Source organism: Falco punctatus (genome assembly GCF_963210335.1).
Source record: "Falco punctatus genome assembly, chromosome: 5".
NCBI classification, from domain to species: domain Eukaryota; kingdom Metazoa; phylum Chordata; class Aves; order Falconiformes; family Falconidae; genus Falco; species Falco punctatus.
Window position 1 is genome coordinate 79,128,021 of NC_137584.1, and position 16,916 is coordinate 79,144,936.

At 40.7% G+C, this 16,916-nt stretch overlaps 1 protein-coding gene across 2 annotated transcripts in view; it reads right to left on the reverse strand.

The window, feature by feature from the left end:
• Positions 1 to 11,866, reverse strand: part of GCFC2 (GC-rich sequence DNA-binding factor 2) — a 22,624-nt gene extending 10,758 nt beyond the window's left edge. The window contains exons 1-9 of one of the 2 annotated variants that reach the window (XM_080389218.1): positions 10,714 to 11,866; positions 9,877 to 9,984; positions 8,429 to 8,587; positions 7,555 to 7,773; positions 6,508 to 6,593; positions 4,919 to 5,034; positions 3,056 to 3,242; positions 1,954 to 2,077; positions 204 to 282 (exon numbers count right to left, since the gene is read on the reverse strand). In XM_080389218.1, coding sequence (XP_080245344.1) covers positions 204 to 282; positions 1,954 to 2,077; positions 3,056 to 3,242; positions 4,919 to 5,034; positions 6,508 to 6,593; positions 7,555 to 7,773; positions 8,429 to 8,587; positions 9,877 to 9,984; positions 10,714 to 11,179 — 1,544 coding nt within the window. In that variant the 5' untranslated portion in view covers positions 11,180 to 11,866. The remainder of the gene's footprint in view (positions 1 to 203; positions 283 to 1,953; positions 2,078 to 3,055; positions 3,243 to 4,918; positions 5,035 to 6,507; positions 6,594 to 7,554; positions 7,774 to 8,428; positions 8,588 to 9,876; positions 9,985 to 10,713) is intronic. The other variant, XM_080389219.1, reaches the window with a different exon arrangement.
• Between the last annotated feature and the right edge of the window lie 5,050 nt (positions 11,867 to 16,916).

Here is a 16,916-nt window from a genome sequence, read left to right on the forward strand (position 1 = left end):
AATAACAAGATCTATTGGCATTCAGATTCAAATCAACATGAAAACAACACATTCACAATTACATGGTTTCAAAGTACTTCAAGCTTTGGAAAGCAAATATGTATTTTTTTGTGTAATCTCATTTAGTCATCCTACAGGTTTACATTCATCGCCACATAAATGACAGGAAGTCAGTACACAGCGCACCTATATGTAACACCTACCTTCGATGCTCACACATTTCCAGAAGCTGTACCTTCTCATCACCTTCCAATCCACTATTAGTTGGTTTGTCACTCCCACCTATCAGAAGACAGAAACAGCCAAAAGTAAAATTGTATGATTTTAAAGTTCCTATTTTTTCAAACAGGAAACACAGATACTTCTAGTATTGTACTTCATTTGGAAAAAGCCAAAGAAAAATCAACCCTCCTAACCAAAACCCTAACAGTCTCCAGAGCAAAGCACAGTAAATATTACTTGCCAGCTGTATAGAGTCAGATGTGGTTGTTCGCTTACAGCAGCTGATGAAAAGGTGAGTTTGATGACATTCCAGTCAATGCTCACTGCTTCCTAATCCTGGAAAAGGGACTTAGCGCCTTCCACAATAGGTTCTTAGCAGTGTGAAAGGCAAGTACAGGAACCTACTACCTTTGTCCTCTATGTCAAAAGCGAAACCACGTAATAACTTTTGAGGTTAGGTTCCAACATTGCAATGGAAGTCAAATCCCCAATTTACACTATTCAAAATCACTGCATTTAGATTTCAAGACTAGTCAGCTCCCCACTGCTTCCTGTTACCCGAGTGGTCACTGACTGTGTAATTCCAATTACCTATCCCTACTCTGATCCTCTAGTCCAACACAGAAGTAGAAACTAGAAGCATTTGCTAGTTGGGCCATTCATTTCTAGCACTATCAGCTGGCTGATAGGCGCACAACATGCCAAAAAAGCATACTACTGCTGAAGTATTAGATCAAAAAAACCCAGCCTTTCCACTATATTAAATAGAACTAAGAAGATAAAAAACTATTAAAAGTGCTCTTAAACATGCAAGTACAGTCTCATTTGTAATGTGCTGGAAGTAAAATCATTTTAATGGCAACTATTATTATGGTAACTACCTTTTTCTTCTTAATACCCGCTGTCAGTTTGCTACACCATTTTACAAAACCATACAGGCCGCTAGCTTTCTCTAATCAGCAGTTCATCCTGTGTAGCAAGAAGACTGAACCCATATGACCAGCAGTTACCAGAAACTGGTCCACCTGGCCTCCATCTTTTCCCAACAGCTCCAAGCATATTGTTCTTAGCTTTGCCCAAACAGTTGTAAGGGGTTTGGAGGTCTGTTTTTTTTAAATAGCAACAGCTAAAGATTTACATGGCATTCAAACAATGGTGTGCAAAGAAAATACAAGATGAGAAAATAGTAGTAACTTTTCCTACAGTGACTGAAAAACACCATTTTGCTAGACAGAACCCTTACAACAAAGTGGCTTCTTTTTTCATGTCCTTCTGTCACCTCCTAGTTTGAGACCTTCATTCTGAGCACACACAGTCTTAAAAGACACTCATGTAAAAGTGATGTTGCCAACTAAACACGTTGCTTTCTCATATATTCACAGAATAGCATAACAAGCAAGCTTTCTCCAAATTAAGACCTACTGGAAAACAGACTCATTTTTAATTCTTAAATATTGACATAAAATTGCTGAGTTGAATAACCAGAATTTGATCAAGTACTTGGTCACGTTATGTTCACTATTAAACCAGAGGAAAAACAGTATCATGGGTGTTACTGAGGTACAGATTTCAATTGAGGTATAGCAGAACAACTCTACTGATGGAGGGAGTGGGGTAGGGTGTGTGAAAGGAGATCAAAGAAAAATGAAAAACTTCATCCAAATGGTAATTGTACATTTCTGCTCAGAGTGCAAGTTTCAATAAGAAGGTAACTTCTAACTTCATACTAACTTGTCAGATGCTGAATATAAGCAGATTCATTTTTCAGCTCATCTTGCCTTCGTTTCAATACTCTCGTCGCTTGTTGCTCAAATAGTACATGTACAGCCAGTTCTAGCTCATTAATGTATTTCAGCTGAAATACAGTAAACAGTAATCAGGTTTGCAATTAATTAAAATCCCCAAAAAACAAACAAGTAACAGTTTCTATGGGTTTGCTGTGTATAGTTGTGAAATTAGAACCAAAGCATCATACATTGAAAAGTAATATCCTGGTCATTGGAGTTTTTCAATATTTTTTTGTAAGGCTGAAAAACAAACTAAATACCAGTTACTCCTCAAAGGATACCCAAGACTTCATACAAAAGGGTTCAACAGGATACTACTGGTATAATTCATTTGCTTTCAGTTTGCTTTTGAGCCACTGGGTGTTAAAATTTATTAATTAGTATTTTTTCCTCTTCAAAATTATGTAAAATTCACAACTGCAATGCAATTAAGTGACATATGTTAGATTTGATAGCACTATCTGTAGAGGATAACAGCAGTTTACTTTCACTGAGGCCAAACTTTAGGTGGCTCCTCCCCTTCTCCCAACATCTTCTTAAATACACAAAGTTTGCAGTTCAGGAAAACAGATGCAGCCAATAATGTAAACAAATTCTCACACAGCTCTGCTAACTCAATTCCAACAGGAACCTAACACAAGATCCTTACTACATCTGTTATGTAACCCTGAGTAAAGGCATTCTGAGATTCCAAAAGTGAATTTATGCACCACCTCTCATTCAACTGCAGTGCACTCTGATTACTAGACCTGCAGAAAACTCCCTCCAACAACACTTTGTTTTCATGCAACAGAAACTAGGTGAGACCACAGCTCAGTTCAGTATACCTATACCAGCTCGATCATCACTTCAGGTGAGGGTTGATTTTTTTTCCCTATATTTTGTTTCTTGTTACATTAAAATTTTGGATAGAACTGATTATTAACTGGATGGTGTCCCTCACCATTTCCAAACAAAAACCTCTTATCTTTCATTAACAGAATGCAACTTTATCGGGGGGGGGGGGGGGGGGGGGGTGTCGCGGGGGGGAAGGAAAATACACATACTTTTTCATTCAAACAGTTTATCAAGTTTTCTACATATGTTTTCATGGCCCTGTAGAATTTGTAATTCAGAGCTGCATCTGAAGACTTCTCTAACTCCTGGACAGCGATCTTTGAATTCTTGATGTCCTCCATATATTTTTCATACTCCCGCTGGTGGGCACGGTGCACATCCAATAATGATGCTATCCTACAAAAGAGAAACCCAAACAACTAAGATTATCGCCAAGTTAACAGCTGACATTCCAAAATATTTTTCTCATTATAAACACATACAAAATCTTTGCCTGTGCTAATAATAGTACTTGTATTTGACCGAAGCAGTGCCGATTTACTCATGCCAATATTTGCAGAAGCATGAGGTATGCACAAGCGTCATGCTTTGGAGACTCAAACATCACTTGCGTGGTGCTAGTCTTGAAAGCACCACTAACATTTTACCTGGATGCCTCAATAACCACACTTCCCAAAAACATAAAAAGCCACATTTTGTGGTCTCACATTAAATGGATTCTACCCAATGTAACCTGGGGAAAAATACAGCTCACGTCAGCATGTCCATACTAGTTTAATATAAGTTGCACGGATAGCAGTAACTATAAGCAATCACCACGTGCTCACTACTAAATACAAACCAACTGAGGACTCTTGCTGCTAGTAGTTGATCAAACCCAGGAACCTATGTCTACAGCTGTCACTAACTATTTAATAGCTAGTAGAGAAACATTATAACAACTCTGCTTCCTTCCCCCTCCCCCTTCCCTTCTTACATATCTCAAGTGTTTGCTCAGCTTAAGCAAGCCTGTAACAGAACCAAGAAATGGACCCCAACTTCTTTCACTTCCCTGAAGCAGGGAACACTTTTCAATGACAATAACCTAACCAAGCTATTGCTTTCTATCATGCTACAAGTTAAAAAAAAATTTAAAAATATTAGTATTTATCATGTTAAACACTATAATCTATAAAGTTTACATCAAACAGGTTCCCCATCCCCTTATTGCTATTTTCCAGATGGGTTTCCCACTCTTGACAGCCTTATTCTAACTTTTCTTATTTGATTCTGTACCTAAATTCCTACTTCATTTAACTGAATTCCTTTCAGTTGATTATGGCAAAGCATACAATTCCACAAGAAGATTTAAACCAATTCAGTTGCAACGCTTTTAGCAAGCAGGTCAGTGATGGTCTATACAAAGCAAAGCGCATTCAGAGAGAGCTCAATACAAGTTCATAGCACACATTTATGTCTCAGCTGTATAATATTACTTGTCTAAACTTATCTGAACAGCTGCTTCCCAGTGCTCAGAGATGACAGGGGTGGCTTACCTTAGGATGCCTGACCCCAGCTGTCCTTTTCACACTCCCTCTTGGAGGTTCCCACCTCCATCCCAGGACATTTCAGGTGCCCATACAGTAACTAAACTGTTAAAGAGAAGTCATGGCCTGGCATACGACTGAAGAAAAAAATCAAGGCAGGTTCTACACTGCCTAAACAGGCTGTAGAGAATTTACTGCTGCTTTAGAAAATACTGAGCTATTTTTGCAGCTGTAAGAACCACCATAAGAGAGCTAGGATTGCCAGCGCCATCTGCCCCAGCTGAAGTTTTGCTTGCTGGGCAAACATAACATTGAACTAACGCTCCTATCAAAAACTACTAGCAAGCATGAAAAGCTGCTGTCATTTCAACGAACTTACTCTCTAAAGTTCACTTGATAAAACACTCTTGAAAAGTTGCCAGGTAAAGTTAAAAATTTGTAGTAACCTACTAGACATCATAACACGCATACTAGACATGAAATAACCACCAAAAAATCCTCCAGTACATGAACTTAACTTTTGAGTTATCCAAAAGCAGGATTTACCTTTCAGTCAGTCGCTTCTTCACAATTTCCAAGTTCACAGATGGTAGAGAAACAGAGGGATCAAACTTTGGTTTAGCTGGTTGAGATTTATGCAGGAAAGCCTCATCATAAGTTTCCTACAAGAATTTTAAGTGTTAATTTTTAATACATCATTTACACAAGTTTTCCATCTACAGCTCTATAGATCACAAGACTTATTATTTGCGAATACAAGCCATATGACATAAAAATACATTTCAATCATCAAATGAAGTACAGAAAAGTACAACACACAAGCAAGGAAAACAAAGTATAAAAACTGCATATGTATGTTGTATAAAAACATACAGTGCATACACATATAAATAGCTCAAAGTAATCCCTAATTTACAGTACACTTAAGTTGCTGTCTTGGTCTGAAAAAATAAATAGCTTTTAATAATGCATAATGCTTCTGTACTAACAGCTGAGACTACTAGTACCATGATTCCAAACATAACATGTAGAAATATAAACTATAGCCAAGCAGTGATGATATCTAATTTCACTCATATCTTGCTTTTTTAAAACTATTTGAATACATTTATGACAAATTATTTGCCACCTATTAGTCCCTTAACTTTCTGTTTTCTTAGAGTAAACTTTCTGACACCCTCAATAAATACGTATATATCTTCTGACAAAGCTAGTGGCCAAAAGACAGATTTGTCACTGACAAGTCATCTTAAATGCAATTATAACTAAAGTTCCACTGAATTTTAGCTTATAAATTAAGACACTTTGCATTCTAAACCAGTAGAAGTTTGTATATTAAAATGTAGCCAAAACACAATCAGTTGAAGCAATTAAGTCCGTGACTAACAAGGTCTGCTACTAAAAATTGTTTATTGAACATCAGAAAATAAGTTTTCCAGAAACAAAGTAGGCTAGGAGGACCTAAGATCACCAGTCATATACTGGCTTTGAAATTCAGCAGCAGAAAAATGCAACTTTCTCCCAGTCCTCTAACTACGCCCTTTTAACAGGCAAAAATGTCTACAATGGTCTGTTCTGACATAAATAACTGGTTATTCAGATTTTTCTAGCTGATCCAGAGTAGGTGATTCAAGCCAGAAACAAAAACTTCCAGCTCATCAGAAGATAGAGTTTATTTTTAAAATTATTTAACAGAAAGAAACCATAATTCTACTGAACTGTTAAGAGAGCTCTCAGATTGCCACCAAACAAATCTAGCGTAATAAAAGAATAATTTTTGCTTTGCGACTTTTTAACATCTGTGTTATTTGAATACTCTTGCTTTTAAGATCCCTTGCACAGCAGCAAATAAGTCAGGCTTCAGAATTTTATTCTCTGCTTTTCAGTCTTCCATCACATACGGGTACCTGCCTTTGAGGCAGACAATACCATGCTTCTGAACAGCTAGACAGAAATCACAGATATTCATTATCATCTTCCCATATTTCTCATCATCTTTTCCCTGAAGAATCAGGCTATAACTTCCTAAAATCTCCTCTAATGAGAGGGCAGGAAAGAGATACAACAGTACTACAGAGAAGCTCTCTTGCCTATGAGCAAAAGCAACTTCTAGTGATTAGGAAAGCATGTGTCACCTGAGAGAGTTTAATGGCTTTCTTTATTTGTTGTTCTTCCCACTTCATTTGTGCTTCTTCTTCACTTGATTCATCACCCACAGACACTGGAAGTTAAACCAATCATTATTAGATGCAATTACATTCTTTATTTCTCTCCTCTCTAAAGCAACCAGGCCTCTCCCAGCCATTACTGAGAAGTGATAGACACAAAACCCAGCACAATTAAAACGTGCAGATGGAGGACTTCCTAACTGAAAGGCAAGGAAGGCTTGGAAATGGCTAGTGGGATTTGTAGAATTGACACCAGTATTAATTTCCCTAACAGTTTCTCAGGCAACTACTACTGCATTACAAGGAGCACAAACATCTGTTTCACATCTCCAAGCAAAGCTGTGTATAATACATGTAAATAAAAGTACAGAGTATAACAGCAAGTGACATGATACATAGCAAATCCTTGAGTGTTCCAGAACATACACACTACTACAGGAACAAAAATCTCATTAGCATTAATTAGAATTGCAGAATCAGCTTGTAGTTATGCATTCCTTATACCCTTATTCAAATAACAAAGTAAGCCAGCGGTTCAAAAACAAAACTAAGCAGCTATAAAAGGATAAAGCAATGGAAAAGCTAGATATGCTTTGCAGGCACCAGGCTTGACTACTTCTCAAGGACTGTGTTGCTAGGACATGGGTTTTTTTCCAAAACCAGTCACAATGTCAATGCAGGGAGAGCACTCAGACTGGACCAGAAGCAAGAGACAGGATCTACAGCAGCTTCATTTACATTACATGCTGTGCTGCCTACAGGGCAATTTTTTTGAAGTCAACAAGGCCAAAAATAATTTTTCCAATGCTTCTCAAAGCATCCTGCACCACCCCATTAGTGAGACCTAAACCAGGCTAGTATTCCATATAAACCTCAAGTAACAATCGTACAGCCTTTTGCCAAGACCCTGAGGAGCAAAGCCCTGAGCTGCACTCACTCCTTACCGTACAAGTCCTGCTTCCAGACACCAGTAAAACAAAGCCACAACCACTGGGAGAAATGGCACACACTCACCCATGTGTTCAGTCATCCTCTGCCTAAGAGTTCTCATTTTAGGAACAAAACTGAGACTCTTCATATCAGACTTGTCTTCGCTCTCTAAATCACTGCTTCCTCTCCTTCGAGAGACCCGCTGACTGTTTGAAACATCCAGTGGAAGATAATCAGCCTGTGTCCTGGCTAAATGACATTTCCTCTGAGCAGCCTCGATACATGCTGCACTGGGGATATTACCTGCATTGAACAGAAAGAAAAACCTCAGCAAAAGACTAAAAGCAACACTCTGTATCACTCCTAACATCAATAATCACCACTGTTCAGGATTACCGTAAAATTCTGAACATAAGACAAAAAATGTTGTACTGTGCTTACCATGTTGAATATAAGGAGACGGAAAAGCATCCTTAAAAAGTGTCTCTCAGTCTAAAAACAAAGCTTACGCTTTTTTTCTCTTAAGTAAGTCGCTGTTTGCCTGTCCTCCTCCTTTCCATCTCCCCAAAAGATCAGGGTTACTAAACTTAGCAAGTTTACAAAGGAGTTGAAAGTTTATAAACCAGCACAAGTGAGGTTATATCTTAATCTCATTAAGGGAATTTTGCATTGTTAAGCAGGAATGCTTTGCTGCCTTTCTTCTGAAACCAATGGTCATAATTTCACATCCATTTCCAAAAATAAAACAGAAATACAACAAACATCTGCAACCAAAAATACTGGGGAACCGTCACTATTCTTTCAGGAGAAGGGTAGCCCTGACTCAGCACAAACAAGATGCCTACACCTTATGTGATTTAAGCTGAGTGGGATTCATCTCACCTATTTTGTCATGTACTTCAAACAAAGAATGTTGTAAAATAACTTCCTTGAAAAAAATATCCAGGTGATAACTAACCTGGTGATAAATCCTTCCTCCTCCATGGAAAGCTGGATTCATTTTCAGAGTCCAAGCTGTTGTAGTCCTCACTTAGTGAGGAAAAACTTTCATCGTCCTTCTCTTCTTCTTCATGAGTGCCTGTGGTGTTGCCAGTTCTAGGCTCCAACTGACAGATTTCTGTATTAGGGGGAAAAAAAGTAAGATTCATAATTTCAGTTTCAGCTGCTGGAATCTGATGTGTCATAACTAGTTACCAGTAACTATTTACACCTTGCTGCAGCAAAGAGTGGTTGCTTAGCTATCTCCACTTGTGCTCATCAAAACACAAATTTTCTGACATTACGAGACAGTTATTTACAAGCCAGTTCTTGTCTTGAATCAAAGCATATGTGATAGTCCTAAACTAATATGTCCTTCTGAGACACAGAGCACATTTGCATGCACAAAAGCAGTATCAGCTCCCAGATGACAATTAATTAATATGCTGGTAGCTCGCAGCACATTTGCATTCATCTCCCTTGACTTTTAAATCATATTTAGAAAGTGGGGGTTTTTTTAAGCATTAACAGAGGGAGTCCTTGTTTAAACTATAAAGGTTTATGTATGTCTATCTTGTCTCCAATTACCCCCAAATTCTTTCCAAACATTGATTTCATCTGCCACTACATCTTCAGTAAATCAGACTACTGAACAAGGGAATATGCCACCTGTTATGACTAAGAGGTATACTCTTAAAAGAAATTACTAAGAAAATTTACCATCTCATCTGAATCACAATCTCAAAGGGAATTATTTCTCAATCTAATTTATTTTTATCTAACAGTAGCAATTAGGTGTGTATATCTGTTTCACAGAGATCTCAAAAGGGGAGCAGAGGGGAAGAGAACTTTTAGACACATTTGTAAAACACACACTCTCTGTAGTTCAATGAGACTAGGAACAGCACTAGAGCAATCAAGGCTACTGACTGTATTCAATATAAAACATTGTATGCTGTTAACAGCATACAGTTTAATAACACAAAGTTTAAAGTTTACATTAAGTTTTATCAAACAAAATTCTACTAAGCTCACACTTTCTCTCAATGCAAAGACTCAGATTAAACTGCAATTTGACAGCAATAAGCAGTGGATAGTTGCCCCACAGTTTGAAAGATACAATGCTGAGGTACAGATTTGTCAGAAGTTTAACAACTCTGATGTACTACAGGTGTTTTGCATAACCAGGTCTTCTCAAGAACAGCCTCCAAGTTCTGATATTTTTACCAAGGCCATATGGAAAATAATCTCAGCACAAACAGATCAAAATTTTAAACCTGTAAAGTAATATTAAGTATAATCCTGTTAACAAGTGGGGAAAAAAAAAAAACCATCAACAGTATTCGTACATCACTCTTTACTTACTGATGTTGCAATATATTTTCATGTAAATATTCCATAAAATATTTAACTGGAAAAAGTACTTACTTTTGCTATCTTCAGTTTCCGACTGTGCAGGCAGCACACTTTCCTTCTTTTGAATTCTAAAGGTTACTTCATTGAAGGAAGGCTTTTTAATTTTAAAAAATTCTTCACCTGCCCAGATAAAACAAAGTGATTCTGAGTAACATTAACAAAGCAGTACGTGTGCTCTCTTACATGTATTACATACACAGCTCTATGTGTGCACAGCATAGTTTTTGAAGCTCGTGCTGCATTAAGTATAACTAATTCTGTGGCTTTATTACTCACAATCCACCACCTCTTAATTTAAAGCTGTGCAGCCCACTGTCCTCAATACTGGCCTGCTGAAACGTAGGGTTTTTTGCAGTTTGTGTCCAAAGCGACACCTCTACGCAGCCCTGACCTGTCTAGTGACATCATGCACAAAAGCAACAGCCCAAAAGAGCCAATTCAACATTTAAATTTCAATTATTTAAGCTTGGTCATCATTAACTAGCCCAGTCTGGGAACCACATACTACTGCTTCCCTACGGTTTCCTCCAAGTCCACGCAGCTTTCAAGTGCCTCCCGGCCAGAAGCACAGACATATAGCACCTTCGAAGTACTTTTATATGTGTTTCTCCCACAAATGCTCACAGCAGCCCTAACCATGCCACAGCACTGCCGGTTGCGCAGGGTGCCGCGGCACCGCCTCAGCAGCCCGGGCTGTGGGAGGCAGGCGCCCAGGGCGGGCCGCGGGCCCGCTCGCCCCAGCGCCCGGCCTGGCAGCTGCAGGCCGCCGGGCTGTGAGGGGCAGCTGCCGCCCCGCAGCGGGGCAGTCTCCGCCGGCCCCCCGGAGCGGGCACGCCGCCCAGCCCTTACCTTCCCGCTCCTCCTCGCTACCGAAGCTCAGCAGCTCCTTTCCCCGCCGCGCCGGCCCGGCTCCGGCCGGACGCGGCCCTCCGCCCGCAGCCGCCCTTCCGCTCTCCTGCCGGCCCCCGGGGCTGCCCGCCCACTCCTCCGAGGGCGGCGGCCCCGCCGCTGCGGGCGCCCGAGCCCCCTCAGGGGACGCGGCGGCCCGGCCGGGGTCCCCCTCGCCCTCGTCAAGCTCCGGTTCCCACTCGGAGCGGGAGCTGCCGACGGAGGCTGGCGACGGAGCGGCCACGGGCTCGGGCTCCAGCTCCTCCTCACTGCTGCTGCCGCCGCTGGAGGCCGCGCGCCGCCGGCCGCGGAAGTTGCGCGGGGGGCGCCGAAACATGCCGGCTCGCGAACGCGGGGCCGCACCGCGCCACCTCTCGGCGCGCATGCGCCACAGCCCAGGCGCGCAATCCCCGCTCGGCGCAGGCATGCCCCGCCGCCGCCAGTCCCGCCGGGAGGTGGGCGGGGCCTGGGAACAGCTGCCCAATGAGGGCGAGGGGGCGTGGCCCTCGCTTAACCCTTGAAGAGCCGCAGGCGGGGCGAGGCGGCCGCGCTGAGGGGGGCGTGGTGAACGCAGGGGCGGGCTGAGGGGAAGGTGCTTTGCAGGTTGAAAGGAGGAGGAGGAGGAGGAGGAGGTGGTGTTTTTCTGGTAATTAATTGATTATTTATGCGCAAAAATGGAATCTGAGGGGTCGCGGGCCCGTTTGTGGTAGGGGCTGCCTTGGTGGGGGCTTCCCCGCTCTGCAGCTTGTTGCTAGGTCATCAAAAGCTTATTCGGTTTTGTATGCATAAATATGATTTATAATAATTTTAAATAAGTTATGAATAGCTGCAAATCACAATAACTACATAATCAATAATGAATATTCATAACGTGATTTCGTAATTGTTACACGTGAGGTCAATGAATAATACATGTGTATATAATTACTAATGCATAATTATTCACAAATTCTCTATTTTAAAATTGTTAATAATATCAACTGATTATAAATATACTTTTTAATAATAATTTACTATAAAAGTAAAGCTTATTCTGTAGCCTGTTGAAAACTGATTGTGCACTGTTCTTCCTTTCTTCAGCTTTAGTTCTCTGAAGGAGTCAGGCAGGTGCCAGCACTGGTGTGAGGGGCTGGGAACATATGGCTGGGAACATATGGCTGGGAACATATGGCTGGGAACAGAAGGAAGGTGGGCTTGTGGCAAGCAATGATTTAAGTCGGTTTGCTTGGTGAGGGGTTGCGCTGTAGCTTATACCAGCCTTCGCTTTCTGCGGCGCTGCCTTGAGCTACGTGCGACGGGCTGCCTGCAAAGAAAGCTTCAGCTTCAAACAAAACCATGACAGGTAGGAGAGCAAGTCCTTCAAGGCCTCTGTATCCCAAGAGGAGTATCCAAAAATAGCAAACGTTTGAAATGTTCTTGTGTAAATTGCTCCACCTTTGTCCTTCATCTGTAAGATGAAGATACTAATATTAACTTGCCTCAGGAACCTTGTGAAGAAAAAACTGCATTTGTGAAGCACCCCTTACAGTAAGAACAACACAAAAACTCAAGAGAAAACCAACTAAAATATATTTCTATCCAGTGCTGCCTCTGAATGGTATACATTAAATAAAGCCCAAGGCTATGCAATGAATAATGAAGAGTATACAAACTTTAAAGTAACAATTGGGTAAGTACCATTCATCTCACAAGCATTATTCATCTTCTGCTTTGAAAAAGTTAAGGGGTCTGGTGAAGAAATAATACAGTTCTGCAAGCACTGGAATTCAACCTTTCTATGTTTGTGCCTTATATTGAGTTTTTGTGAGCTCTGATATTCAGAGCTTTGTTATCGCTGCGGAACTACTGCGTGCTTTCCCAGTGTAGTGTCTCTGACTGAGGGATGAAGTCAAGGGTAGTCAGGGGGTGCACAGGGTATGTTGAGCTTCGCCATTGTAACCTGGGCAATGCAGAGTTTGCTTATGCAGATTGTCCCAGAATAATACCCATGAAGTTACTTGTTTCTTGTTTACCACTCCAGGACTGATGAAGACTTTGTGATGCTAAACAAAGATCTTGGGAGTTTTAATAGCAACCTATCGTTATTCTGACGTCCTTGTAACAGTGACAAAGCTACTTTCCTTTGCTGTGACTCTGTATTAAAGAGTTTCTTCTCTTTCATCTGATTTTAAATCCTCTCAGTCTAGTGAGTGCTACTTTAGGCAGGAATGAGATGGCTCCTTATAAGACAAAATGGTCCAGGACTTCTGTGTGGCAGAAACATGGGACACAACTATTTTACACTTCTTTTTTCTAGCAGGTTAAAACCACCATGTTTGCAGCAGTCACTCCAGTTAATATCTCGCTAAGTACCCAGACATTAATCTAGGCAGTGGCGTTTAATCAAGATGATCCCAGTGCAGAAGAGGAAAAGCGAATTCAGCTGTAGCAATACAGCACAGTACTTTATGATCTTAAAGGCCTTTTCCAACCTAAACCATTCTGTGATTCTGTGATCTCTTTGGAAGGACTGGAAGTGCCAAGTGCCAATGGATTTCTTTTATTAAGCACTAAAAGCTCTTTTCCTCACAATGCTGACATAGGACAAAAAGATAATTTTGCCTTAAAGTATTTAGAGCTGAAAGTTAAAGTAACAGACAGGTGAGGATTATTGGTCAGAAACATTAGAATCATTAGACAACCAATACTATTTCTGCAGTCTAACCATTATAACATTCTTCAGGCAAATTAATTTTTAAAAAGGCTGTGAGGAGATCAGTGATGCAGATCACCAAGTTGTTATAGATTTCCCTTTCCAAAGTAAGAAGCAGCATGAAAGCAAGACAAAACTTGCATGAAAATCCAAATCAAGCATTAATTGCTGATAGTACAGTGTCTCTTCACACTCCCTTGATTTCAGCTCTGGCTTGAACTCCGTTAAACTTTAACGTCAATGTAAGTTACAAAGTGACTTGCTCTGGAAGACTCACCGGTCTTCAAAGAGAACAACTTTCAGGTGCAGAAAAACCCTAAATCTAAAGGTCGACTCTGTTTTGGCAAAAGACTGCAAAACTAGATCCAGCCCCCCGACCACAACAGCCTTAAGCCCCTGACTGGAGGTACGCGGTGTTGGTACCAGCAGCAGCTGGGAGAAGTTTCCCTTTGCCTCTGTTTGTCATGGAAAAGCACAGCAGAATGTCAGGCAGAGGAGGGCAGTAGCACCTCCAGCTGTCAAAGTTACAGCCGGTGAGCGGGAGTCATAGTCGGGAAATTTCATCATCATCATCATCATCATCATAACATCAGCGCAGAGCTTTTGTGTAGAATTCCATAAGCTGGCCAGAGTGATCTGTTTGCCCTGTCAATTAATCCCTGGTTTTACTAATTATATAATTAGTCATATGTTTACTGTCTTACACTGTTTTGCCTATGTTTATCATAGTATTTATTTCCTCTATAGCACGTCTGCATCTTTCCAGAAGTCTGTGAATCTGGAAAACTTTCCTTTTCACAGTAATTCACAAAACATTCTGAAAGATCTGAGATTAATTTCAAAGCTGATTCTTGTATCATTCAACTCTTAAAAGCAACATGTAATTCCAGAGAACCTCGCAAAATTTGGGTAAGAGGTATACCATGAGCTACACTACTTAAAAGCAGTACTGGTCCCTGGGTTCTGGTTTCCCAGTTGCTGTCACCTGAACATGTGATCCCCCAAGGTTCCTCTATTTTCCACACTTGTTCCACCCCAAATCACCTAAATCCCTTCCTTTTCCCACATTCAGTTCCTCCCCTAAACATAATATAACATGCTCCATGTGACGAGTAGCTGGCCTGGGTATTCTCTGTTTTTCCCCACCATTGTCTCTCTGTGGGCACGCACATGACGTTTTCTCACATAACCTAGCAATGTGTACCCAATGACATGCTTCTAGCACCTAAAACAGAAAGCTTGGGGAAAAAAATAATTTGTGGTGAATGCAGCATGGGATACCAGCCTGTTGGGATTTGACTGGCTTCCTGGCTTGAATTAAAACATGAGTGTGGAGAAACAAATGCATCTGAAATGAACTCACAGCACTGGTTTACCAAGGTATTTTTTACTAATTATAAGGATTGAAAATTGCAACAAATAACCTTGCTTAACCCCACTACTGTGTTATTGTGAGCACTTGAAACTTGGGAAATTCGTGTGTACTTGAATGCTTCTGCCTGCCTGCATTGCAGCTAGGTTTTGCAAGTAAAACTCTTGTGTCTGCTCAGCAGTTGGCAAAATTTTATTTGCCATAATTCCATCTACATGAGTCAGCGCTGCCTTCCTTCACAACACATTCTGGCCTGTCTGGAAATCGACTTTCTCTATGGTTACATAGATGTTCTATAAATCTCAAAATAATTTCAGTGCAGTAGGCAAAGAAGGCTTTGCCGCTTTTTGAACAAATGTGGTCCAGCTCTCCATCCCCTATAAAATTGTATCTGTGCTTGGCAGGGAACAAAGCTGGGAAATCAATATTTTATTTGATACGGCTATTAAGTAATAGAAAATCCTGCAAATAAATACAGTAGCACGTACCATTTGTTGTTTTTAAAACTATGGGTTTCTGGTTCAGAAATCAAACCAGCATCCTGTAAGTACTATTTTTGATGCAGCTTGTTCTTTGTGCCTTCTATACCTTTTTGGCAATTTATTACTCAGGATCAACACCAGAAATGCACCTCCCTTGTTGTGTTAGGTGTGGAAAGTAAATATTAACTCGTCCTTTTGTTTATCCTATTGCGTTCTGTACCTCCAGGTTGAAGTAAAGACCTAGGCTAAAGACAGTATCTAGCATTTGCCCAGAGGGAAGAATCCTGATGTAATAATGAAACCTGGCAGCAGCATTAAGTGAGGGTGCATTGCTTCTGTATTAGCTGAAGGGAAAGAAAGGAGGAACAAAAGCAAATTTAGCGTGAATAGAGTCGAACCTAATACAGGGGTCAGCGCTGTCACTCATTGGGTAGGTGTGGCTGTTTCTAAGTATTTCTTCATAGTTGGGACAACAAGCTGGACCCTCCAGATGAAAAAATGCCTCTCCTTAGCAACCAAAACTGAACAGGATGACACATGAGCAACCTGTGCAGATGCCCATGCTGCAGTTTCTGCTTTTTGACCATTCAGATATAGCTGTTGCTTTACTTAACATTCCTTGATGCCTGATCAGTAACTGTACCCAAAAGGTGGCTTATTCTTGGCAGTAACTGATCTCTAGTTTTCAGTTATGTTCTGGCTTAACTTTGTATGTTTTAAACACATGCCTACAGAAGCATGTCTATCAACAAACTTAGACACTGCCTGGTCAGAGGGCTTGGGCAGGGAGAACAAAACATTCACTTCTGGTGTGTGCGTTCCTGCAGCACAGCAGAGAAAATAAGCAATATTATGGAGTAAACTGAGGACACAAAAGAAGTCACATTGCCTACTGCCGCTCAGTTCAGGCTAAGCAACTTCATTCATGAACTCTTTTGCTATCAGTGGAGATCTTCCTTTATTACTCTAAGATAGCAAAATTGCCTGTAACAGGAAATTGAGGACAAAGTACAGATAATGATTAAAAAGTAAAGCCTTAATATGAAAACTGAGTTGCTTTTAATATTTATAGTTTCTCCATCTTCAGCATATCTTGTTAGCTTTTTGCTGTTGTAAGTTGGTTTTGGCTCAGATATGACAAGGATATGCAGGATAACATATGATAACATAATGATAACATAGTAAGACTAGAGGTTGAGACATTGCTTATAGTAAACCCGACTTCTTTTCTGCTTCTCCTACACATTTCATCTTAATTGGTCTCTTCTGAGTAGCTGCTGTGCTGCAATCCTGCCCCTGTGTCTGGAACAAAGTCTCTACACTATCAAACCATCGGTTTCTTCTCCTTCCAGCTGTCTTTTCTGTTACTCATCAGTTATTATTGATTTTCCTTACCTTAATGGCTTTCTGAAACCAACAAATTAATTCCTGCCAATTTTAAGTTGCTTTGCCACTGCCTGCTCCTTGCTACAAGAGTACTAACTACCACCAGCAGGGACTTTGTTTCACCTGGTACTTGACATCAGCCCCCAAAACTGTGTGTTGAAGCTTGCAGAAAACGCTCTCCTCAAACCCTGAGATGCCCAAAGGCAGCATCTGCAACAGTGCCTTTAGAAAC